Source organism: Melospiza melodia, chromosome 8, assembly GCF_035770615.1.
Source record: "Melospiza melodia melodia isolate bMelMel2 chromosome 8, bMelMel2.pri, whole genome shotgun sequence".
Taxonomy (NCBI): Eukaryota; Metazoa; Chordata; class Aves; order Passeriformes; family Passerellidae; genus Melospiza; species Melospiza melodia.
Window position 1 is genome coordinate 29,995,260 of NC_086201.1, and position 24,371 is coordinate 30,019,630.

At 44.4% G+C, this 24,371-nt stretch overlaps 1 protein-coding gene across 5 annotated transcripts; it reads left to right on the top strand.

Moving 5' to 3' along the window:
* Nucleotides 1-1,278: 1,278 nt before the first annotated feature.
* Nucleotides 1,279-24,019, top strand: STAT1 (signal transducer and activator of transcription 1). Of its 5 annotated transcripts, XM_063162500.1 has the most exons (25): nt 1,279-1,340; nt 1,505-1,664; nt 3,091-3,219; nt 3,867-4,011; nt 4,704-4,802; nt 6,082-6,177; nt 6,809-6,887; nt 7,496-7,587; nt 7,813-7,964; nt 8,197-8,355; nt 9,338-9,430; nt 9,847-9,906; nt 11,057-11,086; nt 11,173-11,266; nt 12,170-12,211; nt 12,672-12,755; nt 13,317-13,415; nt 13,900-14,035; nt 15,825-15,880; nt 16,824-16,918; nt 18,939-19,078; nt 20,230-20,418; nt 20,904-20,979; nt 21,409-21,511; nt 22,011-24,019. In XM_063162500.1, the coding sequence occupies exons 3-25, from the start codon at nt 3,092-3,094 to the stop codon at nt 22,032-22,034; spliced, it is 2,271 nt and encodes a 756-aa protein (XP_063018570.1). In that variant the 5' UTR covers nt 1,279-1,340; nt 1,505-1,664; nt 3,091; the 3' UTR covers nt 22,035-24,019. The 5 variants fall into 5 exon arrangements, with proteins under 5 accessions (XP_063018570.1, XP_063018571.1, XP_063018569.1 ...); XM_063162501.1 differs by lacking the exon at nt 1,505-1,664 and having other exon boundaries at nt 1,291-1,340; XM_063162499.1 differs by lacking the exon at nt 1,279-1,340 and having other exon boundaries at nt 1,419-1,664.
* Nucleotides 24,020-24,371: the final 352 nt, after the last annotated feature.

Consider the following 24,371-nt stretch of genomic DNA (forward strand, 5'->3'; position numbering starts at 1 on the left):
AATTCCAAAGCAGGAAACATGACCTGCCTGACATCAGCTGTTGCATGCCCTTTCATTCTAACTTCTTCTCACAATTTTAATACAAACAAAATAGGGGATACTTTTATTTTTGACCACCTCAAGTTCATGAGAAGTACTGTAAGACAAGATCAGACATGGCATGAGAACCAGTCTGCTTTTTCTTTCTTTCCTGCTCTCCGTGCAAGGCAACCCTTCAAGACTCCCAAATATTAACCTCAGTATAAATGGAATATCTGAACAGCACCATGGATCAGGGTTTGGCATGACAGTTCCTGGTATTGCTTCAGAACAGATTTCTGCACAGGCTAGCCTTAATATATTGTTGAAAAGATCTGCCTTGAAATCATTTCACTGCTTTAAAGGAAGACTGGAATAATTTATCTGTAGGATGAATACATACAGTCCAAATCTCCTTCCATTAAAAAAGTGAGAATTTTGTCCTCATGCCACGATGAATAAGAACACAGCTCTCCAGTGAAAACCACAAAAACGGGGTGCTGAGATGCAACCAGAAAAAAAATCTGTTTTTAAGGAGTTCTACTAACTGTGCTTGTGTTTTTTCTGGGTTTTGCAATGACAAAGTAAAAAAATGTGACAGTTTTGTGCTTTGTCTTGGTGTGACACTGTAAGATCCTAATTAAAAAAAACATAAAACCTGTCAGTTACCTTCTTCCATTGCTTTTATTCATAGACACGTTTATAGATCTACTAGTCCCCAGTATTTCACACCACGACATTCACCAAACAGACCTACTTTATTTTTTTCATGAAGACCTGCCTCCTCCACCTGAGGAGGGAAGGGGCACAGACTACACTTGAAAACCCACAGCAAAGCCTGGACTTCAACATCCTGCTCTTTGTCGGCTTCAAGCACCAGACAAAACCCAAAAAGGCTACGCTGAGGGAAGGGAAGGGAAGGGAAGGGAAGGGAAGGGAAGGGAAGGGAAGGGAAGGGAAGGGAAGGGAAGGGAAGGGAAGGGAAGGGAAGGGAAGGGAAGGGAAGGGAAGGGAAGGGAAGGGAAGGGAAGGGAAGGGAAGGCTCAGCCCCTGCAGTTTATGGGCGCCGGGGCTGGCCAAGCGGGCCGGCGTGGTCGAGCGAGGAGCCGGGGCAGCCGCGCACGCCCCCGCCCTCAGGACGCCCCGCTGCCCTCAGGGCCCCGCGCTGGTTTCGCTTTCGCCTTCGCCGCCTTTCCCAGAAGTCACGTGACGCTCCCTCCGCCCGGGAACGCCCCCGGCCCGCCCCCGCGCACGCGCACTGGGGCGGGCGCGCGGCTCCCCGAGCGCAGCCGGCACCGTGACAGCGCCGAGCCGGAGCCCAGGTGAGGAGCGGGGAGCGGAGGGGGCGTGAGGGGCCGGGGGATGGCGGGGTGAATGCCCGGTGTCACTAAAGCTTCCTCAGCTTTGCGAGGAAGCGACACCGAGCTTTGCGCTGTGGTGTCCTTGCACCTGGGGAAACAGGAGGTGCCTCCTTCATTCCTGGCAGGGACACCCCCGCTCCGCTGCCGCAGCCGCTCTCCACAGCTCACCCTCTCCAGACCTGCCCTGCCCGGCAGCGCTCGAAGCGGACCCTGTGCCCAGCCCGGCTGACGCTGCTCCCGCTGATCCCGCGCCTCCAGCACCGCTGGGCAGCCTCTGCCGGACAGGTGCGCCGCCCTCTCCCTCCCTCACACCCGCCCGAGGGGCTGGGCTGGGCCGGCAGCGCGGGGAACGCGGGCACGGAGCCGGCCCGGGGCTGGGACTGCTGCCCGCGCCCTTTGCTCCCCATCGGCCGCGATCCCCGGGAGTGGCAGGAACGGAGGTAGAGGAGGGCCAGGAAGGAGCCCTGGGGTGCACCGGGTGGCCAGCACGCCGAGAGCGGTGATCAGCCGCCTCTGCTCCGCCCTAGTGAGGCACATCTGGAGTGCTGTGCCCAGGTACAAAAACCACCAGGAACTGATGGAGAGGGTCCAGCAAAGGGCACAAAGATGATGAGGGATCTGGAGCACTCTCTTACAAGGAGAGACTGCGGGAGCTGTTTATTCTGGGGTAGAGAAGACTGAGAGGGAATCTCATCATTACATATAAATAACTCAAAGGCAGGTGCCAAGAGGATGGTGCCAGACTCTTTCCAGTGATGCCCAGCAACAGGGTGAGAGGCAGTGGCCACAAAGTAAAACACAAGAAGTTCCACCTCAACATGAGGAAGAACTTTACACTGAGGGTGGCAGAGCGCTGGAACAAGTTGCCCAGGGAGGTCATGGAGTCTCCCTCTCTGGGACTTGCTATTTGGGCTCACTCAAATGCTGTGTTAGCTGTAATCTGAAGAGCACGCATCAGAAGCCCTCATCCAAGCTCTCACTTTAAACATAACAGTTTTAACTCCTTTGCTTCTCACACCTAGCACACATCACACTCAGCAGCTGAGGGCACTGGCATTTAAAAACTAAAGGATTTGGTAGGAAGAGACAGAGAAGATAGTCCTTCACCCCGATGCTGCCCTGTTTGTTTAGATGGGTCTTATAAGCAGCCGTGAAAAAAACAAAAGATGTGAGTGGATTTGCATCTCACCACTCATTCTCAGCCTGGTCTGTTCCTTAGATGTATTTTACATGCCATTTCCATTACAAGCTGATAACATGTACCTTAGAAGGCTAAGTGATCTGCTTCTAGAGACCCTACATCAGAGCTAAAGCTACTCTCACAAAAGTGTTAGGACTGAGAGAAGGCATTCTGCACAGTCTTAGTTCATTTAATCACCCTGTATCTGCTGCACAAGTTACTTGAATTTAGCCTAAAACTATGATCATGAGAACTAAAACCCATATTAAAAAACATCTTTCTAGTCCTTCTCCATTTAAAGTGACTTGAGATGTAGTCCATTTTCAGAGCAGGCAAGTGTGGACACAAATAGCAACTGAAAATGGGCACTTAGAGGGGTCCCTGATTTTTCACTCACACTCTTGGTGCTGGGGTCAGCACATTGTCCAATTCTGTCGATGTTCATGAAAACTTCAAATTAGTTATTTTTTACCACTTCAGTCCAAATACTACTCAAACATTTACACTGACTTTTTTTCACCCCTTCCTCAGAATGTCTCAGTGGTATCAGCTACAGCAGCTCGATTCCAAGTTTTTGGAGCAAGTTCACCAGCTGTATGATGACAGCTTTCCTATGGAGATCAGGCAGTACCTGGCACAGTGGCTGGAAAACCAGGATTGGTAAGCCCAGGAATTAATTCAGCTTTGGGTTGTGTGATAAGCAGTGCCCTCAGAAGGGCAGTTACCTGCAGCAGCAGAATTGCTGGGGAAGCAAGCAAGCTGCTGAGTGATCTTTTGCTGGTGGGATGCTTCAGTAGCTGTGTGGGTGCTCCAGCCTGTGTTCCTGCCCCTCTTCAGGCCTTTCTGGAGGGGCTGATACCTGCAGTAAGTGTCCTTGCTCATAATGTTGTCAGTGGTCCAGAGCAAAAAGGTCTGTTTTTAGGACTAGTTAGTTACTACCTTGGTAGCAGCAGTCTGTCACTCACCAAAGGCTCTGAACTTCTGCCAGGCTTTCTGTGGAGTGGCTTCTCTTTGAGGGGTGCTACAACATGCATACACATCAGGGTCACTTTGAGGTTCCTGGTGTGCATGGACTGAGTGAATGAATTTGAACAGAATGTGGCAAAAATAATCGAGAAACAAGACTTCTGTATCCAGGAAAGTAAAGTCAGTTAAGAGAATGAAACTGGCTTACATTGAAGGCAATTCTCAGTTCTTGCATATTCTACAGCTGGAGTTGGGGGTTAAAAATCAAGTGCACCTGTATGTATTTCTTGGCTCTTGCATTGGAAGTGTATCTAACCCTAGCATGCTTTAAATGATTCCAGGGAACATGCAGCCAACAATGAATCATTTGCTATACTCCTATTCCATGAGCTGCTGTCACAGCTTGATGATCAATTCAGTAGATTCTTGATAGAAAACAACTTTTTGCTGCAGCACAACATAAGGAAAAGCAAACGTAACCTTCAGGTAGGCCTGGGTTATCTGTACAATCTACACATCTGTATGTTATCTATATATCTATATATGTGCTTCATTTCCTTCAGTGCAGTTGGATGCCTCTAAGCAGCTACCCTGCTGTGAGGGATTTTCACAGAGGATGTGTGATAATCCTTATTTAAAAGCCAGAATTCAAGTGTTGCTCCATTTTTTATTTGATTGGCTACAGTTAGAAAGTTAGAGTTTAATTTTCAGCTCAGTTACAGTCTGAGAACTCTAGGGAAAAGAAAACCCCCCAGGGTAGCATCATCCTGAGCAGAGCAGGGCAGTACTCAATCCACAGCCCATTCCAGCTTTGTGTGCAGGTATAACAGTAAGGTGGGATTTGCATCCAGCCTGGACTGTGTGTTAAACCAGCAGCCATAGCAAGGTGTGGGAGGGTGCCTCTTGAGGGATGAGCTCTCTCTAGGACTGTAGGGTGGTATCCCTCATCTCCTAGGAATGTCTCTGACCCTTTCCTGTCTCTGTATGCCAGTGAACTACAATGGAAACTCACTCTTGGAGCTGGTTGTGGCTGTAATCCTGGAGCAGGCTATGACCAGTGTGTTCCCTGAGGCTCACACTGGGGTCATACCCTAATTTTTTTTGCCAATCTGAAAGTTAGTGAAAGACAAGAAATTATGTGTAGGGACTTTAACAATAGACTGTGTGTCTAATGCTAGGATAACTTCCAAGAAGACCCAATACACATGGCAATGATCATCCACAACTGTCTGAAAGAAGAGAGGAAAATACTGAACTCTGCCCAGGCATGCAATGAGGTAACAGTCTTGAAATATCTGCTGCACTTTTGTCTTCCCTTGCCTGTTGTTTGGGACAAGGGAAGTGGATGAAGACTGGCAGGGGAAACAGGCTATCCTCTCTCTGCCCAATAAGAGGTTCCTTAAAAAAAGAGAAGAGTGAGCACTGATATGTACCAGCTGGAGAACGCTAATTTGTACCAGCATGGCTGGACAGCATGGCTTTTTCTGCTGAATGAAGCCTTTGGAGGATAAATGGGCAGGAAATAATTTTTATTCCTTGAGTGACATAAAAGCTATGCTGGTTGTTTTAATGCTTTTGTAGTACGATGTAGTCTGATGTGCCAATTGGATTTTATTTTAATAATAAGTGCTTAACTCATATATCCAGTAAGATTTTAAGTTTGTTTTTCTGCATTTTACTCCCCAGTTTACTCTCTATTAAGCAGCTGAGCATACTTCTTTGGACTATCTCTGGAAAAATGATGCAGCATTCTCCTTCTTCAAGTATTTCTAATTTTGGTGGTGTTTTGGGGTGTTTTATAGTGAAGCCCTTTTCTTTTTTCTAAATTATAGGTAAAGCCATATCTTCTCCTTCATCATCTGTTCTCCAGCTTCTCACCTTTTTTTTTTCCCTTTACAAGAACTGTTTCACAATAAAAATTCCACAGTTGGGAAAGGCATGCAAAATCTATAGATAGCTGTAATCCACTCATGTACAAATGAAGTGATGACTGAGCAAGCATGTTAATTTCCAATAAGGAAATACCTCAATTCATAGAAAGGGTGTGGATGTGCAGCTTGGGAAGAGCACTGGGCAGGGGCTTTCAACAAGGGGCCCTTTGCAGCAGTATCCAAAGCAGCTGCTCTAAGAGTGTGACTCTGACAGAGCCCCTGGAGCTGCAGCACAGCTGTTTGGTCCTGGCATGTGACATAAAGCACTTGCTGCTGCCTTTCCAGTACACAATAGATGTGTATCAAAAAGGGAAAGGCAATTACAGAATGGTTTGGTTTGGGAGGGACTTTGGAGGCCATCTACCTTCCACTAGACTGGGTGGCTCAAAGCCCAATACAGCTTGACTTAAATCTGTGATGGGGGACCTCTGGCACTATACTAAAATAAATACTTTGTTTCTTTCAAATTCACCTGAAATTGATTTTTTTCCACTACAAAATTTTAGTATGATTCATCAGAACAAGCCATGCTTCCTCAGGTTGTTGTCAACAAATGCCACTCATTTCCAGCAATGGAAAAAGTTATGGGTCACTCTGTTTTGACTTGTTCTGCTTCTTCCCTCAGATGGAAGTAGGGAATGTACAAAACACTGCAACTGGGATGCCAGACAAGCAGAAGGAGCTTGATGCCAAAGTTAGGGCTGTAAAAACCAGTGTTACAGTAAGTATTATATAACTTTTCTCAGTAGGGTTTGTTGATTTGCAGATGCTGAAAATTAGACTTGATAAAATGACAAATAAAAGTAAGGTGGGGTTTTCAAGACTATAAACTGGGGATTTCCTGAGCATAGGAAGTGCCTTGTGCCTAAACTTTAGTAACAAAAGCATTTTACCCATCTGAAATACTAGCAACTGAGGGGAAAAAAAAACCTCTTAAATCATAACTGACCAGTTTGTTGCTTACTAGAAAATGTACTTTTTTAGCATATAGACATTTGTCTTAATAAATACAGTCACAACAGAAAGCTTTTCTCCAAATAGTATGTAAGAATTTGAAAGTTTAAAATGCTGCGTAGCCTAGGTTCTCATAAACTCTGTGAACTTAGATGGCTTGACCACAAGGGTATTTCCATACTTTATAATTAACAGATTTCAGTTAGTTGAGAAGGAGGAAGGATGAATAGAAGGTGATAAAATGTAGAAATATTTCCTGTTAGTCCAGGAACAGACATTGCTATAAAACTGGACTTCATATCTGTCAGGGCTGGTACCAGGCAGTTCCTGATCAGATCAAGTCTTGCATTACTTGAAAATATTCAATAATTGTGGTCACCCTCAATTGTGCATTACAGGATGTGGAGCAGGACATCAAGACATTAGAGGATATGCAAGATGAATATGACTTCAAATGTAAAACCCTGCAGAACAGAGGTAAGTCATTTTCCAAAGACATCCCTATTGTGTATAGTTGGTCAGAGTAAACTGCTCTTTGTGTCAGGGCACTGGGCCTAATGATAACACAGCCAAACTTACTGGTAATGTCCCTTGTTGATTACCTCTGCTTCACACTGATAGCTAAATTTCTGCATGTCCTTTGTTCCAAGTAAGAGTCTTTTGTTCCAAGTAAGAGAGTCCACTTGTTAACACAGTATTCCTTTGCCACTAGAAGTAGCAAACCCTATAGGCTCTGTAACCATTCAACCATGCACTTAATTAGTGATGTTTCACAAATGCCAAACCAGCTTTAGGTTTTGTAGGCTCTTGTGTACCAAGGGAAACCCACAGAGTCCACACTGGTTTCATTATGCAGCTCTGTCTCTGTTGTTGAATTCTTTGTTCCAGAAAAGGCTTTAGTTTCTAACACAGCTTGGCAGAGCTGAGTCTCCCTTAGAACAGGGACATGTTCAGAAGGTACTAAGGGAAGCACAAAGCCAGCATCTTCCTTTTTGTATTTGTCCCCTTCCCACCTCAGCATTTTCCCCTCCCCTCCTTCAGCACTCCTTCAGCCTCACATTCAATAATCTGGACTTATTTTACAGAACATGAGTCCAATAGTATGTCTCAGGAGGAATACAAGAAAGAGCAGCTGAATCTCCAGCACATGTTCTTATCACTGGACCGCAAGAGAAAGGTAGCATTCAAGTTTTCTTTCAGAAGTCAGCAGCTCTTCATCTTAAGCACATGTTCATTTTCATTGAATTGACATAAATTAGCAGTAGGAAAGGTTTTTTAATATGTCAGTTGAACTGAGATATTTGCAGAGTTTTGCAAAACAGATGAGCACTAACTGAAACATTACTTAGTTCTCCTGTGTGAAGTATTTCTAATAAACAGGGTAATCTCCTATTCTGTGTAGGAGGTGGTGAATAAGATAGTGCAGCTGCTGCAGAGCACAGAGCACACACAGGCTGCCCTCATTAATGAAGAGCTGGTGGAGTGGAAGCACAGGCAGCAGACAGCGTGCATTGGGGGGCCACCCAACGCCTGCCTTGACCAGCTGCAGAACTGGTAAGACCACGTTTAAACCATGTCATGAAGGAACACCACATCTAGGAAATATACTGATTATTTATATGATCTATTTCCATTCTGTCTTAGCATAACTGCATTCATTTTATTACCTCACCACAAAGTGTACTCCAGGCACTGCCACATCCTCAAGGACACTCACCTGGCTGGTGCCTCTGCACTGGTAAAATATTAAAAAGTGCTCAAAGTAATGAGATTGTGTCAATTGTAGGTTCACCATTGTTGCTGAAAGCTTACAGCAAGTTCGTCAGCAGCTCAAGAAGCTTGAGGAACTGGAACAGAAATTTACCTATGACCCTGATCCCATCACAAAAAATAAACAATTTCTGCAGGACCTAACACACAAGCTTTTCCAGCAGCTCATCCAAAGGTAATAGACCATAAAGATCTTTTGGTGCTACCATGAATAAATAGATGAAGAGCACCTTCCCTACCATTCCCTCAGTATTTCCTACATAGTATCTTTTCATTTTCCTACGTTTGTCAAACATTAAACTGAATTACTGGCTTTGAGATTTACCCCATCTAGGATTTCCACAGGTTCAGGCCTATGGAAAGGGTTTATGCTCAGTCATTATTGAAGTTAGCAGGAGCTTTCCTGCAGTACCTATTGATTACAGAGTCAAATTCTCAGTCTGTTAGTCCACTTCTCACTTCAAGCTTCAGAGTTCAAGCAAAGAGAGGCAAGAAACAATCTGCATCAAGCTGTGCCCAAGATAGATACACACTAGATTCTCCAGTCCTTTGTCACTGGACACAGCATGGGGAGGCCAGCCCTGCCTCTGTACCACCTTTTTGGTGCAAGTTACTGTAGCTGGTTGGTGCCTCACATAAGATCAGAAACCTATTCTGTAAACACACAGTAGACAAAAATCTGGGGTGTATCAAAACAGGCTAGCCCCAAAAGTTTGTTTCATTGAGTTAGCTGGCCCTCATCAAATCCCCTGCTAGTGTATCCATGCCTTGGGCAGGTGTTGTTACACAGCGCTGTTACTGTAAGAATTCAGGAAGCCCTGGGAATGGCAAACAAAACAACACTCCTCACTTGCACCATGCTAATTGCAGCACAGTGTTTCCTTGCTGTTTGATTTCAAAGAGGTGTGATGTAGCAATCTCCCTCCTCAAGCCATCAATGTATTGCAGAAAAGGCAACACTTAAATCACCATTTCTAGCCCCATGGTAACAATTGAAAGGAACTGAATCACACACCTCTGTGCAGATTGAAGCTGAGGGAATAAAGTGTATAGTATTACTGGTAAACCAGCTTTCTTTCAAAGTTCACTTTTATATGGTTTCTTATTTAAGAACTGTACAGGTAAATCATAGTGCCTTTAACCTGTTCTTCCCATAGCTCCTTTGTGGTAGAGAGGCAGCCTTGCATGCCAACACATCCTCAGAGGCCACTAGTCCTGAAGACAGGAGTGCAGTTCACTGTGAAGCTGAGGTATGTTTTCCCCTTTCCCTGTTCCTTTTTTGTGGTAAGGCTTTCCTGTCACTGGCTTCCTGCAGCCCAGAGGATTGCACAGCCTGCCCTGCAGCCCAGGGGCTGAGGCAGGAGGAAAGTGCCAGGGGCAGAGGCTTTCTTCTGCCAGAACTTGACTCACAGTCAGCTTTTACCCTTTCCCAGAAGTGGGGTGTACCAAGTGTGTCACAAACACAACCAAACAGCAAGAGACATGCAGAGCACTTTGCCATGCCAAAGAGTAACTCATTTGCCCATTTAGTTTTATCTCTAAATGCTGTCTGATATGGAGCAAGCTTGGAGCCTGCATGTGGCCCCTGAGTGTGCTGAAATATCTGTGGTAAGCAGCACAATAGAAGAGAACCCATATTTATCTAAAAATATACTTCTCTTTCCAGATTGCTGGTGAGACTGCAGGAACTGAACTACAACTTGAAAGTGAAAGTTTTATTTGACAAGTATGTTGCCTTTATTTCATCCCTCTTATGTAATGGTAAACAGTTCCCACAGTCAGAAACCCAAAAGCAGTCACGTTAGAAGTGTTGATAGGCCAGCAGCAGGCTGGTTCTCTGTGGCAGCAGGTACATCCTTCCCCTTTCCTTACCCATTCCCTTGCTCTAAATCTCTCTCTGCCACCAGAGACATGTCACAGAGGGCAGATGGCCTCAGCTTCTCACCATCAGCTCCACAGAGAAGAGCTCACTACTGCTAAATCAGACACAGGGCAACACCTGGGCAACAGCCACTCTGCTGGGCTGTTTCACCTGGATTAGCATGAGTGACAGTGTGGAATTGGACTCCACCATTCCTCATCACATAATTCAGTCACCTCTAGAATCCCTTTTTGGGTAGAGTTTAGTAAGGAATATAGTTATCCTCAAGCTGCCTTTGAATAAGGGGTGTAATCTGCCTACCTGTAACATATGTCATGTTCTCAATCAGAGAAAAAAATTACAGCAGTTGAAACAGATTAATACCAATCTGTTGTATTTTGTAAGGAGTTCAGATGAGTTTTGCACTTACTTCAAGGACAGGGAAAGAAATGTGACAGGCTGTCCAAAATGATGGCAGGGACTGTGCTTTCAAAAAAGCAAGTGGGCTTTTGTCTTCCCAGCCAAGTGATTTTTGTTCACTTGAAATGGCTCTAGGTTCCAGAAACTTGCATAGAGCAGTAAAAAAGTAAAAAAGGAGTTCTTATGTGCAAGTCTTTAAATGTGCTAGATAGAATGCAAATCAGTAAAATCCCAAGTACTGGGAAAACCAATTCAAGTGATGCAGCAATTTATCCAACAAGTTTAAATGCAGATTTAGAGTGGCAGAACTATATTTTTTTTCTCAGAGCAAGAATTAAAATCTTTATAGTAAAAGAAAGTACTTCTTTTGATTATAAAGCCCTCATAGCAACACCAAGCCTCAGTAAAACACAGGCTGTGTAGCACAATATTTATTTTGACTGCTTTAACCAATTGCCTCATCTTTTGCACAAGATTTTCACAAAAGCATTTTACCAGTTCTCAGTCAGCACTGTCAGCTACTAAAACATGCACATTTTCTGTGTCTTTGGCAGAATCTTTAAATGATTATGTTGTCCTTTTTTTTTCTTGACAGAGATGTAACTGAGAAGAACTCGGTCAAAGGGTATGTGGCATCAGAGTTTGATATATTAACATTAGGTTCTTTCAATGAATGAGAGATTTCATTACATTTTCTCTCTCTTTGTGTAGGTTCAGGAAATTTAATATTTTGGGAACAAACACAAAAGTAATGAACATGGAAGAATCTACTAATGGAAGTCTATCAGCAGAATTCAGGCACTTGGTAGGGGGTTGTTTTTTTCTTTCTATTACTGATACAGCCACTTAATTTTGCAGTAGAGCATTGTAGGAAGGAAACAAATTGCTTTTGTTATTGAAGTCATTCATTTTTTGTGTAAAGAGGAACTGTGATTATCTCTCCTTTTTCTTTGTTCTGTCCTTTTTAAAATATTTTTTGCCTGTTTCAAAATCAGAATCAATCAAAATGTGATTGCTTGTCACTCAAAAAGGGACAGAAGTGCAAACAAGAGTGTTTGCTGCCATACAGCTTATGCAGAAATGGGTTCTTGGGAGAAGGAAGTTAAGAAAGCCTAGAAAGGCTGGTTTGGTTCTTTCAGAGGAAGGTCCATAGGTAGGGAAGTCTGGAATAGTTTACAGAGCTTTGAGTCTGGAAGATGAAAATTGTCAAAGAGTGTGCAGCTGCAAGAGAGTCAGTGCCTTTGGCAGGCTATGGGGCTCTTCTGATCTGCAGATTGTGAGGGAACACTCTGGTTCCATCACTACAGCAGGAAAAATGCAAGTCCAGAACCAGGGAACATGGAACTCCACCTTCATTGTCCAGAGCTGAGACTGTCTAGAGCTTGTCATCTGATTCAGAGGGGTACTTTGATAAACCAGTATTCCATCTGATCCTGATTTCATACTGCTTCTGTTCTTAAAAGGCCTCTTGCATAAAGGCACTGCAACATAACTGTGCAATATCTTTTTTCACAGATGAACAGTTTATTAAAGGGTAGTAGTTACCTACAGTTTAATCCTTTGGCTCCCACAGTTTGGAGCCAAATAGAATTAGACACTAGTGCAGCAAGTTGGCATACAGTTGAGCAAGTGGAACATGCAAGTGGAACTCTACCACTTCCATTTGTGGCTGCCATGAATGAGTGACAGGTTTTTTGTTTGTTTGCAGCAACTGAAAGAACAGAAAAACACAGGGAGCAGAACAAATGAGGTAAGCAGCACTAACCTTTGCTTTGCTAGCAGAATACTAACAAGGCATTCATTTAAGACAATGCTCTCTGCTCAGATCCATGAAGACACACGTGGGATGAGAGATCATAGGAGAGGAATTCAGTGTTTCTACAGAGTGATCCATATAGGAAGAGCCTGCAAGGAGTTACTGCCAAAATGGCAGTGAGGGACTGTCCCACACTGGCATCTGCCTTTAACAGGGCTTCCTGGCAAGCACAGATTTTTCTGTGACTTACAGGTAGTTGCCACAAAAAAACCAAAAATCATGCCAGGATAGGCAGTTTTAGGAAGCCAGCACTGTCACTTGACTTTGACTGTAAGCTCTTACTGAGGTCTGGAGCCTGTGACCATGGGCAGACAAAGGTTTTCCCCATGATAAAACCCCATTACTTTACCCTAGGAATTTTCAGTCCCTGAAAAGTTCTTATATTTTTTTCAAGGGTCCTCTGATTGTGACAGAAGAGCTTCATTCTCTGAGTTTTGAGACACAGCTGTGCCAGCCTGGTTTAGTAATAGACCTAGAGGTAAGTCTTAGATCAAACAGATGCACTTCAGTTCCTGTGTGTCACTTGTGCTAACAATCTTTACTTTTTTCTCTCTTTTTTTTTTTTTCTTTTTTTTGTTTTTTTTTAAGTACTGGGATATCACGTACTTTCAGTTATTTCAAATTCTGGGAATGACTCTTCACAACTCTGTATAGACACAGAAAGAATTCTGTCAGATCTCTGGGTAAATATGAATAGATGTACTTTGCAAAATGTCTGATACCTAGAGGGCTGAAACCACAGGGTTGGTTATCAGTTTACATTTATTTCAGAAGCAGTCTGCTGTGAACTCTACTGTCACTATCAGGGATAGTGACACTGGGATAACTGACAGTAAATGAAAGTTCTTATTAGACAAAAATCACCCAAGTCTTTCCAGTATTTCATCATACTTTCTCCCCTACATACAAACTTTTACAGAAAAAGTCAAGATTATGCAAGCAGGGAATTAAAACAGAAATGAGTGTGTGGATAATCTCAAGGAGGGTTGTGGCAACGGTGCAGGGTAACCAGACATGTTTCCTTTTGTGCTCCTTTCAGACCACATCCCTTCCCATTGTTGTGATCTCCAATGTGAGCCAGCTTCCCAGTGGATGGGCTTCTATCTTGTGGTTCAACATGCTGTCTACTGATCCCAAGGTATTTGAAAGAAAAAAAAAAAAGATGTGTTATCAGGTACTATGTCTAGCTTTCAAGCATTGTTTGCAAGTGGCTGCTGCATTTGAGCTCTGCAGGTGACTCTTAATGAGTTTCAGGTGTAGAGGGGGGCAGTGACTTCCCTGACCTAAACAGAGCAATGCTTGAAACCCACAGAAGGGTAGTGTACATGTATTCAGGGCATACAGCACACAGTGAGAAGCCAAATGAACATTGAAGAACTCAATTATGGTGCACTTAAGTAATCCAGCAATTCTGCCTGCTGGGAGGAGACCTGTCCAGAACCCCAGAGATTGCTTTTCCTGGTAAAGAGTGCCTGGAAGTATACCTGCCTACTTCTGCAAAGTTATTTCAAGCTGACATCCATTCTTAAACATGGAGCTTGTTTGGGCACTGCAAAAATTGAAGTGGCATTCCAAAATTAATGTTTGTTAACTACAGCTTGTATTTTTCTCTTCAATTCTAGAACCTGTCCTTCTTTCTGAATCCACCTTGTGCAAAGTGGTCTAAGCTTTCTGATGTTCTGAGCTGGCAGTTTTCTTCTGTAACAAAGAGAGGACTTAATGCAGATCAGCTGAGCATGCTGGGGGAGAAGCTTCTTGGTAAGGTCTGCTTTCATCACAGATGGCTTGTCTGAACTGAAGCTATTCTGCATCTTTTCCTGCAACCCATTTTAAGTTTTCCTTTTCTCTCACAGCTTTCCCCCTCCTACAATATAACTTTGTAGCAATGAAGCATTTTCCACTTTTCAGTAGGACAGGGTTTGTAAATGAGATCATATCATGAAAAAAATCTGCAGTTCTAACTTGGGAGTTTTATGCATTAGAGCACCACAGACTGAGCCTAATTCTGCCTTTTGAAGTAACACTCATGTTTAGTCAGTCTGTGAAGTGGATGTTTCTTGGCATCCCTTGGGGTTTTTTTTTTAAATCCACCTCCATTCATTTTAACTTCATGCATGCCCCCAGCTACAGTGGGGATTCACTCTGCATAAACACAGTTGCAGTATCAGCATGCAAACACTATGAAACTGCTAAAGAACAGCAAACTGAATTATCTCCCACATGAGGGTCCTTAATAAAAGCCTCATCTGCCATGGGTTTTGTTTCCAAACTCCTTGCAGTTTGCCTGAATAGGCAGAGCACTTTACACTGCTACTGATTTTGCACAGTAGACTCTAGATGAAAAATACTATTGATTCAGTATGTTTCATCAACCTTAAGTTTCAGGGAAAAACTTATATTTAAAAGGATTTGAGATTAGTGTGTCTAAGTGGCAAGTGTGCAGCATTCCACTCTCTAATTCTCCCATACATAACATCTGACAAAAAGCTGTTAATTTATTAGATTTCTTTTCAAATTTCTACAAGGAGAATAATTTTATTTTTTTAATTAACCAACATAAAGCAACCAGTGATCTATTTCTATGGCAAATTTGCTTTTCAGAACTACAGGGGCTTTGTTGAGCTCTGGTAGAGTTGCTACTTAAATCTTATCTCTATAAATAAAAATATTACCCAGCTGAAAAAAAATCCTGCTTGCTGAACACTATATTCAGGATTCCTCAGTGCAAGGAGACAGAACCAGCAGGGTGCCAGGGCACAACCTGGCTGCTGTTTTTGCAATGTGAAAGTTGGCAGAATCTTCATCTCTTAACACCAGCAGTATCAGCAACAAGCTCCCTAACCCAGTTTATTTTTAGAAAAGTGACAGAGAAAAGCATATTTATGGGAAGCCATAGCATGATCCTTAATGGGAAGAATCTGGCTGTGACTAGTCAGGGTCTGCAAAGCTCCCAGCTACTGTAGGCCCAGCATAGCACCTTTCTTTGTGCTTTGGATGTGGTTATGAAACACTGTGAACATACAAACAAGGCTGAAGGAAACAATTGCAACGGGAATAAGATGAGTCTGTGGTTGGGGTAGACCTAGGAGTCAAGAGTTTCTGGGGCAAAATCCTGCAAATCACCAGAATCAAGGTAAGAAAGTGCTCTGCTCAATCTTAGAGAGATGCTGCAGGGTCTGCTAAGCCTGCAGAGGAGCTTGTGGGCTGCAGCCTTCTTGCTGTGCTGGCAAGAACTGTGCAGGATTCAATTTCCTTCCTGGAAACATTCTGAAGCTGGCAAGTGTTTGGTGCAGCACAGCAAGTGTCAGCATGGATTGGTTCCCATGACACCAGGGCTGCTCACACAGGTTGGGGTACAGTAAAACCTCCCAGAGAGGAACTTGGAAATCTCCCCTGCAGTATCTGTGAAAGCACAGCAGCCTGCCCTTCCTCTTCTTTCTTAGTCCAACAGCTGCCTTCCAAACAAACACTCTGAACTTGGTTTGCTAAGCACTTTTAGCCTTACTAACTTCTGGAACATGACTGAACTCAAATTTATTGTGTTCAGGGCCAACAATTGGAGGATCTCAGGATGGCCTTATTCCTTGGACAAGATTCTGCAAGGTATGCACACCATTGTAAAAACTGAGGTGGAAGAGGGATCTCACCTTTTTGTGGTTTTGTTTGATTTCCCCCCCAGGGTGCCTACTTTTCTAGTAGCATCCCCTAATTATTCTAGCCCTTACATGGTCATGGGAGGCTTTGGTGGTGAGGTTAAAGTAGCAGCAGGAGGAAAAAGAGCTTGCAGTGGCAAGGAGTACATGATTTTGAGACTGTTTTTGATCCATGTAAACTCCATAGGAAAAAAAAAAAATCTTTCAAACACAGCATCTCCATTATTATTAATGCAGCTGCTATTAATAGAATAGCTCTCCATTTTGGCTATTACAGAAAATGGAAACAAAAAGCCAGCAAGATGAACAGATCTTCTGTATTTTAGTGAAGGACATACCCCAGACCAGGGGAAATTGGACCAGGGTGAGGATTAACATGGGGTGGCTAAGAGGGTCAGTATGATGACAAAGCCACATCAGGAATTTCACAACCCTTGCTGAAGCAAGACAGGAGGACTCTTCACATTTTTTTTTTTCAGCTTTAGACCCTAAGCTGGTGTAGATAAATAGAAGATCACAACAACCAGGAGCAGGCTCCAGGGGAAGAGCAAGGCTCTGGTGACCTACAAGCACTTTAATCCATTGATATGGATGCCTCATGAGACATTGAGATCCAGGTCTCAACAGAAAGTGTCTCTAAGGTTTCCTGCTAGCCAACCCATTCAGAAACCCCAGTGGCATGGGTTTGGCATGTCCCACAACTCCAATAGCACCCAGGCTATCCCTGTTGGCACAAGAGCCTTTTATCTGCTCTCAGACCAGTGTTGTCTCATGTGAGAGCTGATGGATCACACATTTATGGGTACTGGAGGCTCAGACAGGCATTTTAACTCATGTCTCATTATCCCTGTTCACCCCCTCCCATCCCTGCCTTTCTATATTCTGAATTTCAGGAAAATATAAATGATAAAAATTTCCCCTTTTGGCTGTGGATTGAGGGAATCCTGGAGCTTATTAAGAAACATCTCCTGTGTCTCTGGAATGATGGGTAAGACCTTAGTGAATTTAAAGATGTGGTCATTGCCTCAGACTTCACTTTTAGGCTAGCAATTGCACACTCAGGCTGGGAGGTTGTTTGTGCAGAGGGTGGATCTTGAAACTGGAAAAATCTGAAACAAATGAATTCTAGTAGGGAGGAATCCTCTGAAGAGGAACTGGTAAAAGCAAGAACATCAGATCACCAACTTGTCCCATTTAAGTCACAGAGCAGGGCTTTGAATGTTAGATTAGATTTTGTTTTACCTTTGCTCCCACTCTTAGTCGGTTCTTCCTACATCCTAGAACACAGCCAAGAAACACTGAAGCACAAGAAAGTGTAAGTGCTGGTGATATCCATTTAAAACCCCAAACCCAGCCCCCTGCCCGAGGAGAGTTACCGTGAGCTGCCTGGAGGTGGCAGCAGCCAGGCTCGGAACGCTGTGCCTGCACCGTGTGCCCAGAACCCGGCAGTCTTCACTGATTTTTTTAGAGTATTGCCAAGTAGAGGGACTCTGCCAGATGGGAACACAGTTCCATTTGCCCTTTTAATACTGGTTTAGTAAACTTTTCATTCTGGGATTTCCGATTTCAGATGTAATTCTGCCCAAACTAGGCTTATCCAAGGTCACAATCCTGGGTTTTTATTTTAGCCACGTTATGAAACCTCATCAAACAGCACACTCACAGTGGAGCATCCTAGTGTCTCACACTTCTGCAGCAGCAGGATTGCTTTGCCTTGCTGCACTCAGCAGTGGCCTTCACATTTTTGCCCCCCAACTCCAGAAGAGTTCTGTCAAAGCCCTGTGCAGTACAAGGAGGTTTCCCTGCCCCAAACCTCCCCCTTTCTGTGCTGCAGTGCAGTGGCAATATTTGTCACCATTCCTGAAGCAGAGTGGCAGTTCTGGGCCTGGGATTACATGTGGATTTTGGGACAGACTGGAAGAGCAAGAGACTCGCCTTGTATACAAAAGAGTAAATACAACCTCAGGAACACTTGCCTTTCTTCATACTTGAGAGATAGGAAGGCAGAAGACTTCCCTCACACACAGGATATTAACTACTGAACACATTTGTTACCTAAAGCATGGCATTTAAACCAAGCAAAACACAAAACTCACCAATCAAACCCCATAAAACAGGGCAGTTCAGTGCATCTGAAACTCTTAAGCAAAATAATGCTTGTTTAGGGAGTTTTTGCGCAAACCCCACTTTCTCTAACTTAATGCACTCGAGGAGACAGCCATAGTACTCAAAAGATCATTATTGATGGAGCATTTTGAGGAATAAGAAACAGAGAAAACCTTTGGGGGAAAAAAAAAACACCAACAAAAGCAAAATACCAAGCAACAAAGCAACCCAAACCAAATAGCTGGGGCTTGGCCAGGGTCATACCCTGGTGCTGACTTGAACAACTCCCTCCCCAGTACCTGTCCAGATCCATCAGTCTCTTACAATTACCACACCAGCCTCCTAGTCCATACAGGAACATTTGCTGAGTACAGTGAAAAAGTCACAAAGGTTTAACAGTTCCTGTAGAAAACAAGCTCAAGGCCCAAAGCAAACCCCACACCTGTAAGAGAGTAATCTGGCAGCCAGCAAAATTTGTTTCATCAGCCAAAAAGGAGAAACAACTATCCTTTAACATATTGTTGAACCCAAGACTTACTGCTGGCTGGGGTCTGCCCCTGTTACACACATGTAATGTCACTTCTGCTCCCACAGCCCAGCTTTGAGAGCAGAATGGACAATCATTCTTGTTCCAAGTGCAGAAAGATGTTTGTCTAAGCCCCCAGGCTGAAGTGCTGAGGGAAGCTGTGGTGATTCACACTGCCACGAGGCATGAATCACCCCCTGACTGCAGCCAGCCAGTCCTGCTGCCAGCTATCCACAGGACAAAGCCTTCTGTGAGGCTTCCACCAGCACTTCAGCTCTTTTAAGTGAGGGAGAGCTTTTTAGTTTTCCCAGCTAGCACAGCACAGCTTGGTTTTTATGTTGGGGAGTAACTCAGCTCTTTGTTTTCAACATTACAGCTGCATTGTGGGCTTCATCAGCAAAGAGAGAGAACGAGCTCTGCTGAAGGACCAGAGCCCAGGAACATTTTTATTGAGATTCAGTGAAAGCAGCAGGGAGGGAGCAATCACCTTTACCTGGGTAGAGGAGTCTCAGAATGGTAAGTCAGCAACAGAGAGCCTTTGCTGACCTGCTTGCACCAGAACAAGAAGTCTTTGGGCCCTTCTCCTCCACCCTGAGGACCAGCACAACACCCCTGGCAGCAGTGGGGCACAGGCAATAGCAGGGACACACCACACTTGGGGTAACTCCAACCACACAATCAATGGATCAAGGTCTCAGCTAGGACAAGCAGCACCTCCCAGCCCTGCTTCTGGCCTGGAAGTTGGAAAGGAAAAACTGCCCAGACTGTCTTCCTTGCCTCCTTAGGCTCTCTCCCAGCCTTTAGTACACACACAATTGCATCTCCTTCCAAGCCCAAATGCAGCTTTCGTTCCTTCCCACACTGCCCCTAGCTAAATTATGTACTCACTCATTTTCCAAGTGATTCTCCTTCCTCCCCTTGGCCAAATGGATCAGTGAAGAGCTTGCTTCTTCTGTGAGCTGGACTAGTTCTCATCCTCTCCTAAGGAAACCTGGAGGCATCACAGCCACAAGTTAAAGCCTCCCTTGTACCCAGTCAGGGCTCTCCCCTGATCACACTCCCTGCCAGCCCCACCTGCCTGCATGGGGCAGCTGTTGATACTTCACTTTGATGGGCCCAAAACCAGCAGCAGGTGGAAGAGAAACTGCTGATGTACTGAAGGGTGACTTCTTTCCCTTGGCTGCCTTCATTCCTGAGACATCCAAAAGTTCAAAGAAGGCTGATAGTATTTGCAGCATTCAGGAAGGCTTATATGTCTCTCCTGATGATTCATAAAAGCCTCAAGGGGTGTATTTGGATCAAACTCCCTAACAGACAGCAGAGTTTGAATTACATAATTTGGAAGAAGGTTAAAAAGGCAGCACAAGCTAAATTACTTAATGAAATATTGCAGTTAATTTCCATGGACAAGTCACACCAGTCATTCTGAGTACACAACACACCAAGAACCCTCACTGTGTGCTATCCCCCCACACCTCCCTACCCCACAGAACAATTGTGCTCCCTTTGGCAGGAATTAAATATTCCCTGCAGCACTGTAGGTGTCGTCCATGCAAGGCTTTTGCTCACGTGATCTCTGAATTTGTTGGAAGTGGCTGCAGCTTTTCTGGACACTTTCAGAAATAAACTTTGAAGGCAGCTTTACAAAGTGCTGCTTCTCTCCTCAGCAGAGCCCCAGTTCCACTCGGTGGAGCCCTACACCAAGAAGGAGCTCTCTGCCGTGACCTTCCCCGACATCATCCGCAACTACAAAGTGATGGCAGCCGAAAACATCCCCGAGAACCCCCTGAGGTTCCTGTACCCCAACATCCCCAAGGACAATGCCTTTGGCAAGTACTACTCCAGGCCCAAGGAGGGTGAGTGCCTTTTAGCTTGTCTGCCTGCTCCTCAGCTGCTGGGGCACTGCACAATTCCTGGGGCATGGAAGGAAAGGGAGCAGTTGGCCTGAATGCCTTGGCAGCCCATCCCATGTTTATAGGTTAAGAAAAGGTTTGATTTTAAACAAGCACAACATGAGACTTAATCAGACCAAAAACTGAAACCCCTAATTGTCACTGGCTGTCGTGTGAGCCCGTGAGCTGTTCCAGAAATTTAGGCTCCTACTGACAGCCCTGACCATGACTGGTTATGGGAGGGGTTTCTTTGCCATTTTCTATAGGAAAAGATGAAAAACTGACTAAAAATGGGATAAATTAACCATAGTGCTATAAAATGCATAACAGAGAGATTTGCACATTATCTGGGTCATAGGCTGTATTTTTGGTACAATAAAGGTGAAAATGTGATGTAAACTTACTGGGAAAAAAAACCCAGAAGCTTTTTTTTTTCTCTCTCCTTGAAGCACCAGAGCCAATGGATTTGGATGGTCCCAAGGGAACTGGCTACATCAAGACTGAGTTAATCTCTGTATCAGAAGTGTAAGTTCTCACAAAAATGCTGGATTTTTAAGAACTGATCGTAAGATTTTAGCTGTAGTTCATGTCTCTTCATATTGTTTAAACTGTAGATGCCCCAGATTCTTTGAGAATCTGATCACAACACATTAATGTGCTGCTGTGTTCAAAACACCATTTTTAGGTAAAAATACTTGCAGGGAGTTTTACAGGCAAGTAATTTCGTGAAAAGCACATTTTCAAAGACTTGTTGGACTTCTTTGGTTAGGATGTGCACCCCTGAGTAGTCTGAGTTTCATTTAAAGCCAGGCTGGCTTTGCAAAGGCTGCTCTGCCTCAAGAGGCCTGGTTAGTGGCCAGGCAGAGTAGCCCAGCTGTGCCTCATTTCTTCGGTGACAGCGAATCCCTGCTCTTGTCCCTCAGGCACCTTTTAATCCCTGCTCTTGTCCCTCAGGCACCCCTCCAGGCTGCAGTCTCCAGAAAACCTGCTGCCCATGTCTCCCGAGGAGTTTGATGAGGTGTCTCGCATGGTGGGCCCCGCAGAGATCGATACTGTGGTATGTGCCAGGAGCTCTAGGCCTCAGACACAGCTTGCTCTTCCCTTTTTTTTTTTTTTCCCTGAGACATACCTCAGATACTGAGGCAGAGAACACAACTCTCCACAAGCATAAGAAAAGCTGGGATCCAGAGTTAGACTGGGATTGCCAGCAGTTGCTTTTCACATGTGTCTGCAGGAGAAGGACAGGAGAGCAAAGCTTCTGTGTGGGCCTTGTAGGAGGAGGAGAGATGGCAGGGGAGGAAGGAGCATCCCTGTGGTGCCTCTGGTGGGAGCTGTGTGGGGAGGGCCCCAGCAGCAGTGCATTTGGAAGTGCTGCCCTGCCAGGGTGTGCTTCCGAAAAAGAAACAAATTCAAGTGATCCCCACCCTGAGCAGCTGAATGCTGATATGAATCAGTGTGGCTGGAACACAAGGTGGTCATGCTCTGTGGTTAGCAAGGACTTGAGAAGCAGGGCTGGGGCTGTGTAATGAGGTTTCCTTTTCTCCTTTTCCTGGCAGATGTGCACACACATCCAGCTCTGAGCTTTGGCTGAGCTTCCCCTGCGTCATTAACACGGCCCATCCGCTTCACGCCTCCCGTGCTGCACTCAGTGCCTCGGGGACAGCGCTTCCCTTCTTTGGTTCCTCGCCCTCAAGGTCCTGCAGCAGTTTCAGCTGATGGCAGTACCAACAGCAGCAGCCTGAGCAGCCTCCCTACAAGCATATCTTTGTTTAATTAGCAAGATACCGTGCACATCTTTGTTTAATTAGCAAGATACTGTGCCAGAGTGGAGGAAGAGGAAGGTGAGATTGTGAGCACCTCAATGACAGTGATGGCAGAAACATGCATTCATTGTTTGAAGAAATTAGTTAAAAGTTTAAAACAGTTAACTGTACATAGAAGGCTTCAAAGAAAAGCTGGTTCTTTTACAGAGGTTCTGTTCAGAAAGGTTACACCTTGAATTTTTGTCTGCATCACAAAAGGAAAACGCTCTACACATAGCATGCCACAGCAAATCCATGTGCTGCTGGTTTGTTGTGCTTTTAGCTCTTCTGGCCATGGCCCATGGAGAGAGCAGAAGCCCAAAATGTTACCTGCATTTCATTTTCACAAGGCACAGTCTTGTGTAGGGATGTTTAGCACAGTCTTTCTCAAAAAAAGCATTTCTTGGGACACCACCTTCAAGCTGCATTGGCACTTGCTGAGCTTGGAACCCAAGGTGCATAATCACGACTAAAGCCCCTGCAGACTGCAGTCATCAGACAGAATCAGAATTTCCTCTTAGAGGACTGCAAAAGGGATTGAATTATGATTTTATTTACTGTGCCTGATCTGCCAAGGTGAGGATCTGGTCACCCCCATTTTCTGCAATGGTACAGAGCCCCTGTAGGTTATAATAGGTGGAATGAAACTCAGTTTTCTCATGCATCATGAACTAGGGCATTTATTTAACTGTTAATTCAAATGGCTAAAATACTTTACAGGTTTTGATAATGAGGTGGTTTTGTAATTAGGGGTAAGGCACAGGAAAGTGAAGAAGTTTATCCAGAGCAATGGCTGCAGGGTGTGCAGTCTGCAGTACCTGAAGGATGAAGCTGTGCTTCCACCAGAGGAGGAACAGGTCGGTCTCTCAGCACGTTAAAGGCAATGATCAGCTCTCAGTTGAGAGGCAAGGCTGCTCAGGCAGCTGTGTCTCCCCGAGGGTCCCTGTTAGGAGCTGAGCAGAGGGGCTGCACCCTCTGTCCAGGCACAGGGACACTGCAGGGCCCTGCCTGAGCAGAGGCCCCTCCACACCCATCAGCTGCTGCTTGGGAACAAAAGGGCTGCTTCAGTTTGGTGTGCTGTGCCCAAGACATCTGATGTGCCCCCTGAAAAAGCTTCCTAGAAAAACTAAAGGACCTAGAGCATGTAACACGTGTATTTAAATGAAAGCATTGCAAACTGACTTCTTTTTGGTGACCTGAGTTACTGGGATTAACAGTGCTACAGGAAATGACTTAATGCTTTTATCTTACTGTAACAGCTGGATGTGTATCTGTTGCTAATACAAAAATCAAGTTGTTTTTTGAGCTATGCTTTGTATTCATGTTCTACAAGTCATTTTATTCTTCGGTTTTGTGGGACTTAAAGCAGTGGCCTTATTCACAGCTTGGTCTTTCCATAGCCAGTAGTTCTAGAAGCAGTGACTTTTCCTCAATGGAATATTCTTTTATATATTTTAAATAAAAGGAACTCTCAGTTGCCACTTTGTCCTCTCTCATGTTTTGGCTACATCTATGATAAAGTGGATGTGCCAGTCTGTATTTTACTACTCTGTATCTCATTTTAAACTTGCTTGTGCAACTAAAGTTACAGCTCTGAAGCCTGAGGCAGTTTCCATGCTTTTAATTCTCTGTATTGTGGCAGGCCTGTCTGCACTGCAGTTACTAGAAGGTGGCTGTTACCTTTTTTTATTACTGCTTGTATCCCTTCATTCATTTGTTTCCATCCCCACACAACCTTCAATAAACTGAACCTGAATTTCTAATTTGAGTCCTCAGTAGGATAACTGATCCATGGCTCATCTTTGTGGGCTACCAAGCTGGAGCCTGCTGCTTTTCTCTGGGGCTAGTAAGTGACAAAATCCCTCATCTCACACTTGTCAGGTTTTATATGAACTGTACAGCCAAAAATAATACAGGAAACTGTTGGTGTGATGAAGGACAACAGAGTAAGTCAAGAGAAAGCTCGACCTGTCCAGAGTACCTGGTCAGAATTCCAACATTAACAAAAAGCAACCACCAGTGAAAGGTCACAGCTCTGGAAATGTAGGTTTCAAAATAAACAATGTAGGTTTCAAAATAAAAATGTAGGTTTCAAAATAAACACCAAAAAAATCA